The sequence below is a fragment of the Crocuta crocuta genome, unplaced genomic scaffold (genome assembly GCF_008692635.1).
Source record: "Crocuta crocuta isolate KB4526 unplaced genomic scaffold, BGI_CrCroc_1.0 scaffold152, whole genome shotgun sequence".
Classification (NCBI taxonomy): domain Eukaryota; kingdom Metazoa; phylum Chordata; class Mammalia; order Carnivora; family Hyaenidae; genus Crocuta; species Crocuta crocuta.
The window spans coordinates 4,814,738-4,829,418 of record NW_027528798.1 but is presented as its reverse complement, the minus strand read 5'-3'; the positions used below and the strand labels follow the sequence as shown (position 1 = coordinate 4,829,418).

Below are 14,681 nucleotides of genomic sequence, written 5' to 3'. Positions count from 1 at the left end.
AGAGAAAGGAACCCTCCTGCACCGGTGGTGGGAATTCAAACTGGTACAGCCACTGTGGAAAACAGTATGGAGTTTCCCCAAAAATATTAAAAATAGGATTGCCATATGACGCAGCAATTCCACTACTGGGTATTTACCCAAAGAATATGAAAACACTAATTTGAAAAAATATATGCGCCCCTATGTTTATTGCAGCCTTATTTACAATAACCAAATCATGGAGGTAACCCAAGTGTCCCTTGGCATATGAATAAAGAACACTATATGTATATATATATATTTATGTATATGTATATATATATATAATGGATGGATCTAGAAAGTATAATGCTAAGTGAAAGAAGAAGTCAGTCAGAGAAAGACAAAAAAGACAAAGGTTTTTGCAACCTAAACATCTGAATTCAAGTAAAATATTCTGTCTGACTAGGGCTATGTGAGGCAACCCATATATCTGATCACTCAATAGAGTAGAAGGACCCTCCTCGCCTCTATTCAAGCAGTTTAGCTATCTGACTGGGATGCGGTGGAGGTGGGCAGGCTGCAAGAATGGTAGGTTCAGAATGAAAAGTTGGGAGTGGTGGCAAGAGAATGGAGAGTGAAAAAGAAGGGAAAAAGTATGAAGAGAAGGGTCTGCTTGAAATAAACCTGAAGGTCTTATGTCCCACTTCACAAAGAGGCCATCGGCTTGCCCTCTGGGCTCTCAGCTCTTGGCCAGGAGGAGTGGGGGCGCCTACATCTAAGACATCTGTCCCTTGTCTTGTCCCCCAGGCCTGACCATTCATTCAGAGCCTCAGCAAACATTTATTACCAGACCCTGCGCGCGGACCACATCCGGGAAGACACCACCACAGCCTCGGAATTTACAGGAGGAGACCAGCACTGGACAAGCCAGCAAAGGTGCGGTGAGAGCGAGAAAGGAGAATGGCAGGAATCAGACACCCGATCACCAAAAGCCCTCCGCCCTCCGGTGCAAGAGGCCAGGCCTCCGTCGCCGCGTGTCGCTAGACCCGGGAGCCTGCCTCCATCGCGCCCTTTTCCCCAAGGCTGGTCCGGGTCTGGATGTCACCAACCCCGGTTCGGGCCTACGGACCTCACCACAGTTGAACTTTACAGTTTCTCCCTCCTTCCTCACGGTTCGCCAACTCCGCAAGCCTTACTGAGCCACACCAGACACCGTCCCCGAGGCCTAGCGCGCCCGTGACGTCATTGTCGTGCGCCTCTCCTACACCAAAGGGGCTATGGATCTGACACGGCNCAGAGCCGGCGGCGGGGCCCCCCGCGGCTGGTGTTGGCGCGACCTGGCCCGCTGCTGATCTCAGCGCGGCGGCCAGAGCTGAACCAGCCCGCGCGCCTCACGCTGGGCCGGTGGGAGAGCGCGCCTCTGGCTTCGCGTGGCTGGAAAAATCGGCGCTCCCGCCGGGACCACTTCTCCATCGAGCGTTCGCAACACAAGGCGCCAGCAGTTCGGAACCTCTCGTCCGAGAGCAGTTTCGCGGATCTGGGTCTGGAAACTCGCGTGCTGCGTGCTCTACAGGAGGCTGCTCCTGAAGTCGTTCGGCCTACAACCGTGCAGTCAAGCACCATCCCTTCCCTACTTCGCGGCAGCCACGTCCTTTGCGCGGCGGAAACCGGCAGTGGCAAGACTCTCGGATACCTGCTGCCTCTGCTTCAACGGCTCTTGGGCCGACCAAGCCTGGACTCCCATAGTCTACCTGCTCCTCGAGGCCTGGTCCTTGTGCCTTCAAGAGAATTAGCCGAACAGGTGCGGGCAGTAGCCCACCCCTTGGGCAGCTCCTTGGGCCTCCAGGTGCGGGAGCTAGGGGGAGGCCATGGCATGAGTAGGATCCGAATGCAACTGTCCAAACAACCTCCGGTAGATGTACTAGTGGCCACTCCAGGGGCTTTGTGGAAGGCCCTGAAAAGTCAACTAATCAGCCTGAAGCAGCTCTCCTATTTGGTATTGGACGAGGCAGACACACTTTTGGATGAAAGCTTCCTGGAACTGGTGGACTACATCTTGGAGAACAGCCATATAGCAGAAGGCCCAGCTGACTTAAAAGACCCCTTCAATCCCAAAGCTCAGTTAGTGCTGGTGGGGGCCACATTTCCCGAAGGTGTAGGCCAGCTGCTGAGTAAAGTTGCCAGCCCAGACTCTCTGACCACCATCACCAGCTCCAAGCTCCACTGCATCATGCCTCATGTCAGACAGACATTTATGAGGCTGAAGGGAGCAGAGAAGGTGACTGAGTTGGTGCAGATCCTCAAGCAGCGTGGCAGAGCGTATAGGACTGGCCCCTCCGGAACTGTTCTAGTGTTCTGTAATAGCTCAAGCACTGTGAACTGGCTGGGATATATTCTGGACGATCACAAGATCCAACACCTAAGGCTGCAGGGACAAATGCCAGCCTCAATGAGGGCAGGTATCTTCCAGTGCTTCCAGAAGGGCTCCCGAGACATTCTTCTCTGCACAGACATAGCCTCTCGGGGCCTGGACAGCACCCATGTAGAGCTAGTTGTCAATTATGATTTCCCCCTCACACTGCAAGACTACATCCACAGAGCCGGGAGGGTGGGCCGTGTAGGGAGCGAGGTGCCTGGCACCGTCATCAGCTTTGTGACCCATCCCTGGGATGTAAACCTGGTTCAGAAGATTGAGCTGGCAGCTCGCCGGAGGAGAAGCCTTCCGGGACTAGGGTCCTCAGTGAGAGAGCCTTTGGCTCAGCAAATCTGATAGCAGCCAGCTTAAATACAATGACATTAACAGGGATCTTTCCCTTTGTCCTGGGTGGGTGAGCACACTTGTCAGTAGGATGCACTGGACTGCCCAGTCACCTCCCTGAAGTCCTAGTGAGCTGCTGTCTGGCTTCCAAAGGTACGATGTGGCCAGATGTGGAGAGTGAGCTACTGAGCATGGTTCCTTGTCGTCTTTCACATGACTCATGAAAAATAAAGTAGATTTTTGTCTTTGTATTCTGTCGTAATTTCTAACAATAAATGATGTTTTCATTGGATTGTGGGAAGATTCACACTCCAGACTGCCATACCTAGGACAGAGGCTCTTTCAGTTGCTTTGTTTGAATTGTTTGAATTCAAATATAGGGATAAACATTTAGATTTTATTTCCTGCCCCCCAAAACACCCATTAAGCCTCCAGAGAAGAGAAAGGGGATGTGACTAGCAATAAAGAGGTTTTCTTCACCAACAGTGCTCCTGGCAAGCTTGGGCATTCTTGGTGAAATCTCTCTGGGAAGTACTGGCAGAAGAATAAAAGACAGGCTGACACAAAAGGGTTGCATGGTGTGCATTTCCAGGCTCTGCCTTCTTTCTCATCTCTTCATGGAGGGGAAGAGAAGAGAAACAAAACTGTTTACAAAACTGGTAAAAGGAGCATATAGCTTCCTCTCACTATCTCCCAGGTTCCAGGTCTGCAGCATTATATAACCTTAAGTAATGAGCGGCTGAGAGTCAAATATAATACTCCACAAAACAACTTAAAAATATTTACACACTGAAAAGAATAAAGAGAAATGGACCCAGAGCAATCTTTGCCTGAAGACAGTACTATACTAAATGTATAATCAGCATTTTTCTTCATGTGAGGAAACTTCAGGCTCAGAGGGATAAAAGAACTTGCTCAAAATCATACACATAAATATGACAGAATCTGTTCTATCTGCACCGGGGGTTGAGTTATTTACCAACTTTTAATAGTGCCCACTTGGACTCTCAAAAGCAACTCAGTTTGGACAATAATTTGGTCACTCTATCCATGAATCAGTATGGTAAAACTGCCCAGGAGGCTTGTCTAAAAGTACAGATTCCAAGGGCACCTGGCTGACTCCGTCACTAGAGCATGTGACTCTTGATCTCAGGGTTGTGAGTTCAAGCTTCACCTTGGGTGTACACATTACTTGAAATAGTCTTTTAAAAAAGTACAGATTCCTGAGCTCAAAACCATTTGTCTAAGCTATTCTGCTTTCCCCAGAGACCCAGCCAGGGTCTCTGATACCTGATAAGGTATCAGTAACCCCACCAGGTCAGAGTGATGTTCCCAGACAATAATCTCTGGAGCCTTGGAGAATCTAAGTGGTCTTATGCTCCCCACCTGCTAGAATGAACCTCCTCCAGAGCTCTCCCCTTCACATTTTACTCCCTAGCACTCCCCAAGGGCAGCTGGCTCTAATCAGGCTTGATTTTGTGTGTCTTAACTTGCACCACACTAATTCAAGCAACTTAGGAATAGAAGATGTGGTTCTCAGCTAGGGTTGCCCAACCTCTAAAATAGACTAGTCATTCTCCAGCTCCGGAACACATCCCCTTCGCAACTGCCCCAGGAAACAAGCATCCTGTCTTTGCATGTTCAAGGTCAGCCTGAACAGGAGCCCCCTCACAAAGAAAGTTATCTCTCATTGCTAGGAAGTCATTGGCTGCACTGTATCAATGAAAGTCAGACCCAAATATGGCTCCTTCCTATGAGCCTGATCAGGCTAAGGGCAGAGTTCTCTCTTTCCTCCTCCTCTCAGGAGGATCAGGAGGATCCACCCAGCTTATAATAACATCTCTCCACAGTTTGACCACATTTTTCACCTGGACTTCTCCTAGGCCCACACTGCATCCTTTCACAGTGGTAGCATTGTTAATAATTTGCGGGGAGAGATGAATGTAATGATCAGGTTGTCATTTTGTATTATGTCATTTTGTCATGAATTTGTTTTGAATTTTATATTAAAATGGGCCCACTATTCCCATTTTGTGAAGCCATTCAGGACCCTCATTTTGCCTTGGGGCACCTTTAACATCTCTCCCAGTGTCACTCTGAAATGTGATAAGCTTGCCCTCACATTCCTATCAGGTATAAATCCAGAGCCCAACACGAAGCCCTATCATTCAGCAGAACACCTCTCCACTACCTGTGTAACCTTCGCTAGGCCCCTTAACCTCCTGATTTTTTGAGCCCTCAGTTGTAAAAACGTGAGGGTTATATGAATTTACATTTGGGGCAGGACAAGTTCAAGAAGAGCTTGTCTTTGCTTTTATTGTTCCCAGCTGGAATGTCTTCCCTCTCCTCTCCGTGAGTCCAAATCTAACTGGTCTTTCAGGCCCAATTCCAAGGAGCTTTCCACATAAATTTCTGCCTCTCTAGCTGTTGAATACTTAGGGCCAGTACCATACAACCAGGCTGTCTCTTATGTTAATCTTGCCTCTCTAGCCAACCATAGAATGTGGGTTTCTCTTGCCCTCTTTTGGTCCCTGAGGCTGTGCCACAGTATAAGTATGTTCCATGGGGAGTGGCTGGGTAGGGAGAAAGGAGGGGGGGCCCAGGCAGGGTGCTCCTCTGCCTCCACTCTGCTCTCCTCCAGAAAAAACCCAGAGAGCTTAAAACCTGCCCCTCAAGTTACAGGCTCCTATGTGACCTCACTGGGTAGTGATGACCTCACAGACCTTTATACAGTTTCCATGGCAGGGTAACTACACAAATGTGGTACTCTCAGGGAAACTTCCCTACCAGTTCTCTACTGGATACCAAGCTGTTTGGATGCTTTAGAGAGAATGTCTGACCGGATCTTCTATATTCATTCTAATTTGTCCTCTGTCCCCTGGGAGGGCTGCACAACAGGTAGGCCTAGGCCAGTCATCTGTACAAGAGTCACTGGCATACACACAACTTCACCTGGCTGCCACAGGTTGCTTTGGGGCTTGCCCGCCACACCTCAGAGCTCCCCCAGCTGTAAGTAATACCCCTCAGGGACCTACAGTGTTCCTGCTCATTGCTGAAGGCAAGTAAGATGTCCTTCCTGGGCAAGTATTCAGAAAGCTTCTAATCTTTATAAATGTAGCTTCCCTTTTGGGCTACAAGATGCTTCCATTCTGACCCTTTCCTGATTGGCCTTTTAGCAAAAGTCAAGCGAATTTTTGTTGGCAAGTGATAAATGGAGCAGTTTGAGGAAGAACTGTTGAGGTCCGCTCACGAACCTCCCCTTCAAACCCAGGCACCTTCACCATGCTGTTGTGTAAACATCCACATGGGTCCCCTCAGACATACCCCAGACTGAGCTGCTGAGTACTAGGGTGGTGGTGTCATGTGGACGGGAAGAACATAAGAGCCAAGAGGAGTGATGAAGTGATACCAAGACTGGAGAGTTGATGAAATGGTGTCCCAGGAGGTTGGCTTGATGTGAGCCTAGACTTGCTACCCAGAATCCGGCTTTGAACCTCCTGATAACTCCGCTTCAGTATTTGGTCATTTTCTAATCTAGGCAAAAATATCAGAGGGCTAGAGTGTGGTTGAAACAGGCAGTATGAATGGGGCCCAAGAGGAGTTGCCAAGATGGGAGGGGTTCTTAATCCATTTATAATAATTTTCTTCTAACACTTGAAAGGAATTTCTATTAAAGCTTCAGAAGTTATAGACCTTAGGAATTCCCCCCCACCCCCATAGAAGGGAGAGATGGAGGGGATCCTGGTTGCAACTGTTTCCGGGTTCTACTGTTTCCTCTGGGAATGGGGAACAGATTTCCTGGTGTCCTGCTGCTCCCATGAGCTCTGCAGAATCACCTTTGCAGCCACATTCCTTCTCTAGGGAACTCACAATGGTGACAGACCAAGGCTGTGTTTTATTTTTTTTATTTATTTTTTATATGTANATGACCTAAGCGAAAGTCGGATGCTTAACCGACCAAGCCACCCAGGCGCCCCAACCGAGGCTGTGTTTTAAATACCAAGCAGATTAAAGGGCTTCAGCCAGAAACTGGGGGAGACATGAGAAGGGAGGTCCTGGCAGGACACTCTATACAGCATAAGTGACTGATTAGATCTGATTTTCTTTCCAGCAGCAGTAGATCCCACTTCTCCTACACCTGCTCACTACCATGTCCTCTACCAAGGGTGTGGAGAAACCCAGGTGGGCTGGCATGGGGAGACATACTGCCTGGTTGGTGGCTACCGGACCTATGGGGATGCTCCTATGGCTACCCCAGCAAAGACGGAAGCAGAGAAACCAACTCCCAGACGGGCTCCCAAAAGACGCCGAGCTGTGTCAGAGTCGGATAAAGACATAGGTTGCTCCAGCCCCAAAATTCGGCGATTGCAGCACAGTAGCAGGAGGGTGAACCCGAAGAAACTTGCTGGCTGAGCCACTTTATACGAGGGCAAACATTTAACTGCCTAAGACAGTTAATGCCTCTTTCTGAAGTGACCCCCCCACTGCCCACCACTGGAGATTAGAACCAGATTCTATCTGAGCCTTCCTCAGACAGGAGCCTCCTTTCATGTTAACTGGTCATGGGCATGGAGCCTTAGAAACTCAAGTTTGAAATGAAAGCCTGCTCTGAACATCCCAGGGCCAAAGCTGGCCTAGAAGAAAATCTGATGTGTCTTTGCTCAATTCTCTAGAGCCCCTTCTTGGGAAGAAGAAAGAAAAGTTTGCACTCTTTGAGCTAAGGAGGACTCAGGAGCAGAGAGAGCATTCAGAGTGGCCTAAGGAGGGGCTCAGTCCAGCAGATGGACTCCTGGCCTGAATCATTGCCAGCAACCACCAATTAAACCAAGAGGGGCTGGGCTTTTTTAAACTAAAAAAAGCAATCTGTGTCTACCGAGGGAGCCTCTTGTCTGGAGTATCAGGAGGCAGAATAAAGAAACCCAAGAAGACCTGCTGCCCAGAGCCGGAAGAAAATGGAGAGTTGGGCAGCACCACCACTGAGGTTCACGTGCTCCTTCATTCCCAGCCCTTTTTAGCCCCAGTGAAATTTCTTACTGTTCAATAAAATCATTTTCTCTAACATATTTGACTTGAAATCCAGTTTGTCCGAGGCCAGGCCCCTAATCTCCCTTTTCCCTTGAAGTATATTGCCACATGGGGTATCTGTTGCTCTAACACATGCTGCCTCCAAAAAAGACCCAGGAGTGCAGCTTCTGTGTGGCTGCCACAATGACACCTGTGCAAATTGGTCCAGGACACAGGCAGGTTCTTTAGGAAATAGAGAGCCCAAGGGTGTCTGGGTGGTTCAATCGGTTAAGCGTCTGATTCTTCATTTCAGCTCAGGTCATCATCTCAGTTCATGAGATGGAGCCCTGCTGCACACTGACACGCTGACAGCAGGGAGCTACTTGGAATTCTCCATCTCCCTCTCTCTCTCTGCCCCTCCCTGGCTCATGCTCTTTCTCTCTCAAAATAAATAAACTTTAAAAAATGGTGAGCTTGGTGAGACCTGCCCCCGTTGTGTGCATGTGCGTGTGTGTGTGCGCATGCGTGCGCGCGTATGTGTGTAAGGAGATGCAAGGCAGGACTGAGAAGATGTTCTGTGTGTCAGTCCACTATCCATTTACTCAACAAATACTTATTGAGCACTTGCTAGTTCTTTAGGGTATATCATTGAATAAGATGATTGAAGCCCTTCATGGTACCCACAAACTAAAGAAACAAGTAAATTTATATAATTTCAAGTAGTTATACCTGCTATAAAGAAAAGTAAAATAGGATAAGAGTATAGTGTGATGAAGGGGGTGCTAGGTTCCACAAGGTAGGCAGGGAAGGCTTCTTTGAGGAGGTGACATCTCAGTGAAGATGTGAGGGAATCCTGTGACAAGCTGGAGGGAGACTATTTCTGGAGAAGGAAATGGCAAATGCAAAGAACCTGGGGTAGGAATTAGGCTGGCCTGTTCTAGGACCAACGGAAAAGTCAATGTGGGCAGAAAGGAGAGAGAAGAAAGAAATGGTTGAAAAAGTAGACACGGGCCAGACCTTGTCAGGCATGGTGAGGAATGCGGATCTGAAGTGTGAGGGGAAGTCATGGGAGGGAGTTGAGCCGAATAGTGAAATGATTAGATACAGATGCCAAAAAGGTCATTCCGACGACTGTGTGCCGCGCCAGTGAGATGCTGGCTGTTACCAGGGAATGTCTCTTCAGCAGTTACAGGGACAGTTGGTCCTGGGGAGTGGGGGTGAGGGAATATCAGCAGAGAAGAAAGAGCACAGGGTGTGTGTGGGCCTGTGTCCCAGGCCCACCTGCCTCAGCACCCCACATCAGAAGGGGGACACTGTCAGCAGCACGTAGCCCTCAGGCTCAGATAAAGCCACTCACGCTGTGGACAACACACTCACCCTCAAGGGCCACAGAGACAAGAGTCTTGCTCCTCCCTAGACAGCCTCCAGGCCAGGAAAAGTCCTGAGAGCTGAAGGAGTTTCCCTCACCTGGATTAGTGGAAGGAGGCACAGGCCCTGGGGCGTTTCCACTTTGAGTCTCAGTTAACCCACAAAAGACAGCTAATGCCTCTTCCTGGAGGAGCTCCCACTCCCCAGCACTGGAGATTAGAACCTTATATTGCTCTCTGATACTTGGTGTGACTGAGGAAGATTTGTGATCCTGGAGGAGTCAAGTAGGTTGGCAGTTCCCAAACATGAGGCAAACAGATTCACCCAGGGCTCCTAGGAGAACTAGAGGTTCCCCAGGACCTGTATCAGTTCTGCTGAATGCATTTTTAGGGTGGGATCTAGAAATCTGCAGTTTTACATTTTTCTCATAATCATGATTTCATAGGAAATACAAGTGACTGAGAAACCTGTAAAAGGACACCGTGGAATACAGCAAATTCCAAGACAGAAAACCCTAAATGACAAAGGACATGATTTTTTTTCAACAAATAAATTACAAGGAAGAAAGAAGAGGAGGAACAAATGCAATGCAGGTGGCCTTATCTACATTATAATTAAAACAATTATTTAAAAATTAGGCAACCAGGGAAATTTGAACATGATAGATAATTCATGATATTAAACAAGTATTGTTGACTCTTTTAGGTGCCATAATGGTATCGTAGTTGTCTTTCAAAAAGAGCTGTTATCTTTAGAGATGCAAGCTTAAACATGGATGGAATGTTTGATTTGCCTTAAAAATATTCTGTAGAAGGGGATGAGTAACGTATAAATGAAACAAAATGGGCCATCCATAATTGGTGAAGCTGGATGATTGGTACATAGGTGTTTCAATATACTCTTCTACTTTATGTTTGAAATTATCCTAATAAGTTAAAAAAAAGGGGGGGGGCAGCATCAGGTACAGCCTGATGTCCAGCCAGATTTGGAATCGAGGGGACTCAGCTGGTTAGCTTCATAGCATACACTAGCTTGTGGGAGCCGTGGCAGCCAGGTGGAGGAAGGCAGGCTTCCTGAATAAAAACAGGAAGCATAAAGGAATTTACCCAAGGGATACAGAAATGCTGATACATAGGAGCACATGTACCCCAATGTTTATGGCAGCACTCTCAACAATAGCTAAAACATGGAAAGAGCCTAAGTGTCCATCAACAGATGAATGGATCAAGAAGATGTGGTTTATCTATACCATGGAATACTACATGGCAATGAGAAACAATGAAATCTGGCCATGTGTAGCAACGTGGATGGACCTTGAGGGTGTTATGCTGAGCGAAATAAGTCAGGCAGAGAAGGACAAATATCATATGTTTGCACGTATAGGAGGATTAGGAGGAACTTGACGGAGGAACAAGGGGGAGAAGAAGGGCGGAAATGGTGGGGGAAAGGGAGAGAGGCAAACCATGAGAGACTCTTGAATGCTGACAAAAACTGAGGACTGATGGATGTGGGGGGAGGGGGGGATGGGCATGGAGGAGGACACTTGTGGGGATGAGCACTGAGTGTTATGTGGAAACTAATTTGACAATAAACTATTTGTAAAAAAAAAAAAACAAAACAGGAAGCACAAACGCTGTGAGGCAGGGGACGCTGTGCACAGCATGTGGTTGCAGATCTGACAGGCCTCAGAGAAGAGCAGGCTAGGTTGAGCAAAGAGATAGCATGTCTGAACTTGAGGCCAAATGATGAATCACATATGCCAGATGGTAGATGTTTGTTTGGTCAGAGCAGGTTCCCAACACCTGGTATCCACACAGCCCACCCTTCTGGATGCTTATGTCAGCAGGTGTGGTAGACAACTGAAGACTCGTCCAGCCCCCTCGCTGCACACCCTAGTAAGGGGCCAGCTCCAGGGAGTGATCAGTAGGGAATGTCTAGACAAACACATGATGTAAGGGACCTGAGGCCCCTCCTGGTGAGAGAAGCAGCAGCTGGAAGTCAAGAAGTCCATGGAACCCCTATCTGACTTGGCCAGAAGGGTGTCATGTGGTCATTTGCCTGTCCAGCTGCTGGTCTACCTAACTTTCCTCCCCTTCAGTCAGGTTCAAGGAGGGTTCTGTCCTAGGGCTAGTAGGCTACTCTCTCTACCACTGCTGGCTTTCCCAGATGGCTTCCTTATGTCCCACAAGGCCACACTGAAGACAGAGCCAGTCTAGCCCAACTTTGGCGAGCCTGACAGTGGTAAACAGGAGGTGAGTGGCACGTGCAGAAGCAAGCAGAACAGACCTTACGAAATGGCTGGCAGTCATTCTCCAAAGTTCTCTTCCTTCAGGGCCTGGAGCACCCACAGAGGAGGAACCCAAAGAGATAAAAACGCTGAGTAACTCTGGCCTGGGGTCCCAGAGAGCCCTGGAAGTCAGAAGACTAAGTACATTCCTCCACCACAATCTCAGTCCCATTGTCCTCACAAGTTGACCCCAAATTCATGAATCCCCCTGCCCAGTGTTGTGGATTTGGATTCAGGGAGGCCTACAGACTCTTGATAAAGAGGTTAACAAAGGGCATCTATTAGCTGGGGCAACTGCTTCATACCTGAAGTGGTTACAGATGGATCACAGAATTAGAGGGATCAAAGCTTGAAAAATCTAGGAGTAGGGGAATTTTGGTTTCAGAAATCAGCTCCACCTGCTGGCTTCATCTAGATGAATCTCAATTTTCTCGCCTAGAAAATGAGGCTGGTAAAAACCTACCTTGTGGGCTATTGTCAAGATTGAATGGACTGAAACACATCAAACTGGTAGTACCGTTCTGGACACACAGTAACTTTGGTTGCTCTGACGTGTTGTTACTGTTGTCCCATGCTCTTACTCCCTAAAGGGGAAAGGCAGAAGCCTCCTGAGCTCTTCCACAAATGTTGGTTGAACATTTGTTGTGTGCAGGTGTGGTACTAGGGGCCAGACTATGGTGCTGATGGCCTCACTGAATTCACATGCCAGTTTCGCAGGACCAGCCACTGCAGACTTCTGTGAGGAGGAGGCAGCAAAGGCAAAGGGGGGGGGGCGGGGGGAGAGAAAGATGCCAGCAAACCTGAACCTGAGCAATCTGAGGCTCATCCGTGTTCCTGTTTTTGTTTTGGGTTCTTTTAAAATTTTTTAAATGTATTTTTATTTATTTTTGAGAGAGACAGCGTGAGCAGGGGAGGGTCAGAGAGAAAGGGAGACACAGGATCCAAAGACAGGCTCCAGGCTCTGAGCTACCTGTCAGCACAGAAACCGAAGCGGAGCTCGAACCCGTGAACGGTGAGATCATGACCAGAGCCGAAGCCAGACGCTCAACCAACTGAGCCACCCACGTACCCCTGTTTTTGTTTTTAATGTTTATTTATTTTGAGAGAGAGAGAGTATGGGGTGAGGAGAAGAGAGAGAGAGGAGAGAGAGAATCCCAAGCAGGCTCTGCACTCAGCACAGAGCCCAACGTGGGGCTTAATCTTACAAACCATGAGATCATGACCTAAGCCAAAACTGAGAGTTGGATGCTTAACTGACTGAGCCACACAGGTGCCCCCACATTCCTGTTTTGTAGAGAGGATAGACATGGGGCACCTGGGTGCCTCAGTCCATTAAACAGCCGACTTCAGCTCAGGTCATGATCTCATGGCTCATGGGTTCAAGCCCTGCATCGGGCTCTGTGCTGACAGCTCAGTGCCTAGAGCCTGCCTCGGTCTCCTTCTCTCTCTGCCCTTCCCCCACTTGTGCATGTGCGTGCATGCGCTCTCTCTCTCTCTCTCTCCCTCAAAAATAAACAAACATTAAAAAAAAATTTCTAAGTGGAGCCTGGGTGACTCAGTTAGTTAAGCATCCAACTTCGGTTCTGGACATGATCTCACAGTTTGTGGGTTCGTGCCCCATGTCAGGCTCTGTGCTGACAGCTAGCTCGGAGCCTGGAGCCTGCTTCAGATTCTGTGTCTCCCTCTCTCTCTGACCCTCCCCTGCTCACACTGTCTCTCTCTCTCAGAAATAAATAAAAAAACATTTAAAAATTTTTTAAAAATTTTAAGAGGGTAGAAGCACCTGGATGGTTCAGTCCATTGAGTGTCTCACTCTTGATTTTGGCTCAGGTTGTGATCCCAGAGTTGTGGGATCAAGCCCTGTGTCGGGCTCCCCACTGAGCATGAAGCATGCTTGGAATTCTCACTTTTCCTCTACTCCTCTCCCTCATTCATCCTCACTCTCTCTTTCTCTCTCTCTCTCTTAAAAATAAAATTAAAGAAAGAGAATAAAGGAAGGAAAGAAGGAAGAGGGTAAGTCATCAAAGAGGGTTTGATTTGTCAGAGTTCTCCATGATATGCCCCCCTCTCTAGGCAAATGTATATCACAGTTCAGAAGGTGCCATCTGAATCCCAGGAACTCCCTGTAGGACCTTCCTCAGTAGAACTCCTGTACCTCATGCCCCTCTAGCCTCCTCCCAGCTGATGGCACTACCTCAAGAACATGGGACAACATGCACGACGGGAGTCCCAAGCCCTGTGCGCTTTCCACCTAAATCACCAGAATATCTGGTCCCAGGAAGCAGCCCAGTCAGACACCCAAAGCCTGTCAGACACCACTGTGACTTTGCTCTGGGAACCTTGTCTACTGGATCTTCCATAGTGCCTGAAGTCAGACAGAGCGTGGCTGCAAGAGACCCGAGATGGGCAGAAAGGCTGGCAAGGACGTGGAAGACAAAGCTAGGGATTCGGGAGAAGGCCAGGTGAAGCGGGAACCAGAGATGCATTAGTGCTTACTGCACTTCTAGCAAGGATAGTTCTGGCTGACTTTTGAAGAAGGAAAATGTGGTAGCTATTGGCCACCTCCGGAAAGGTAGCCTCAGCTTTGTGATTAGAGGATGTGTGTCCGTGGTGGCCAAGCTGTCTCCTAACCAGGGAGACCGTTGTTTCTTGAAAATTTGGCTATGTCAGTCATCGTGGCAAGGGAACCAGAACAACACCCAGAAAGAAGCAGGGGCAGCATGAGTCTCTAGGAGCAGGGAGCCCTGAATGAGGATGAACATCACCTGGCAATGGTGGCTACTGAGGAAGCTCCCTACTCCTTCCCCCCCTATGAGCGTGTGAAGTGGTCTGTGTGATTACTACTCAGTCTGCCATTTTTCTTCCTTGCATATTCTTATAATACACTGGAGATAGGTGGGGGAGGGGGAACCGTTTGGTCCCAGGAGAAGCCTGTTTCTAACACTCCCTCCTCTTGATTTAGGTAAACACCGCGTAGGTGAAGAATTAGAAGAGAAAGTGCTTACTCACATACCCCTCCCTGGTGTCAAGATTTCCTGTGCTGGCCCTGCTTCAACAGCCACACCAGTTGAAGGCTAAGGGGATAGCATGTAACAAGGCCCTGTGGTAGTAGGAAGCAAGGGAAGTGGGAAAGAGGATTTGTGCCATTTGCTGAGACGGAAGAGGCCAGAGGGACACTCCCCAGAACTTGAAAGCCACATAACAGAATGTGGTAGCCAGATCTACATGTCTGTCCCCTGGGAACTCCAGCCAGAACTGGGGAATCCTCTGGCGCGAGTCCCAGGGGACAGACATGTAGGAAAG

General features: G+C 48.5%; 3 protein-coding genes across 4 annotated transcripts in view; 2 read left to right on the top strand and 1 right to left on the bottom strand.

Moving 5' to 3' along the window:
• DUS2 (dihydrouridine synthase 2) overlaps window positions 1-1,199 on the bottom strand; it is a 46,467-nt gene extending 45,268 nt beyond the window's left edge. For both annotated transcript variants that reach the window (XM_077755636.1, XM_077755637.1), the window contains exon 1: window positions 1,091-1,199. The gene's annotated coding sequence lies outside the window, so the exon portion shown is untranslated. The remainder of the gene's footprint in view (window positions 1-1,090) is intronic.
• Window positions 589-2,970, top strand: DDX28 (DEAD-box helicase 28). The gene is made up of 3 exons (XM_077755467.1): window positions 589-614; window positions 769-1,053; window positions 1,234-2,970. Exons 1-3 carry the CDS (start codon window positions 589-591, stop codon window positions 2,729-2,731), a joined length of 1,809 nt encoding a protein of 602 aa, XP_077611593.1. The 3' UTR covers window positions 2,732-2,970.
• A 2,527-nt stretch (window positions 2,971-5,497) lies between these two features.
• Window positions 5,498-7,469, top strand: DPEP2NB (DPEP2 neighbor). The gene is made up of 2 exons (XM_077755634.1): window positions 5,498-5,617; window positions 6,834-7,469. Exons 1-2 carry the CDS (start codon window positions 5,551-5,553, stop codon window positions 7,130-7,132), a joined length of 366 nt encoding a protein of 121 aa, XP_077611760.1. The 5' UTR covers window positions 5,498-5,550; the 3' UTR covers window positions 7,133-7,469.
• Window positions 7,470-14,681: the final 7,212 nt, after the last annotated feature.

Bases quoted from the DNA above. Each gene is read 5' to 3' on its own strand.
- DPEP2NB (XM_077755634.1), top strand. From the start codon at position 5,551: ATGTCTGACCGGATCTTCTATATTCATTCTAATTTGTCCTCTGTCCCC. The intron at 5,618-6,833 runs GTAGGCCTAGGC...TCTTTCCAGCAG, and splicing joins CTGGGAGGGCTGCACAACAG to CAGTAGATCCCACTTCTCCT.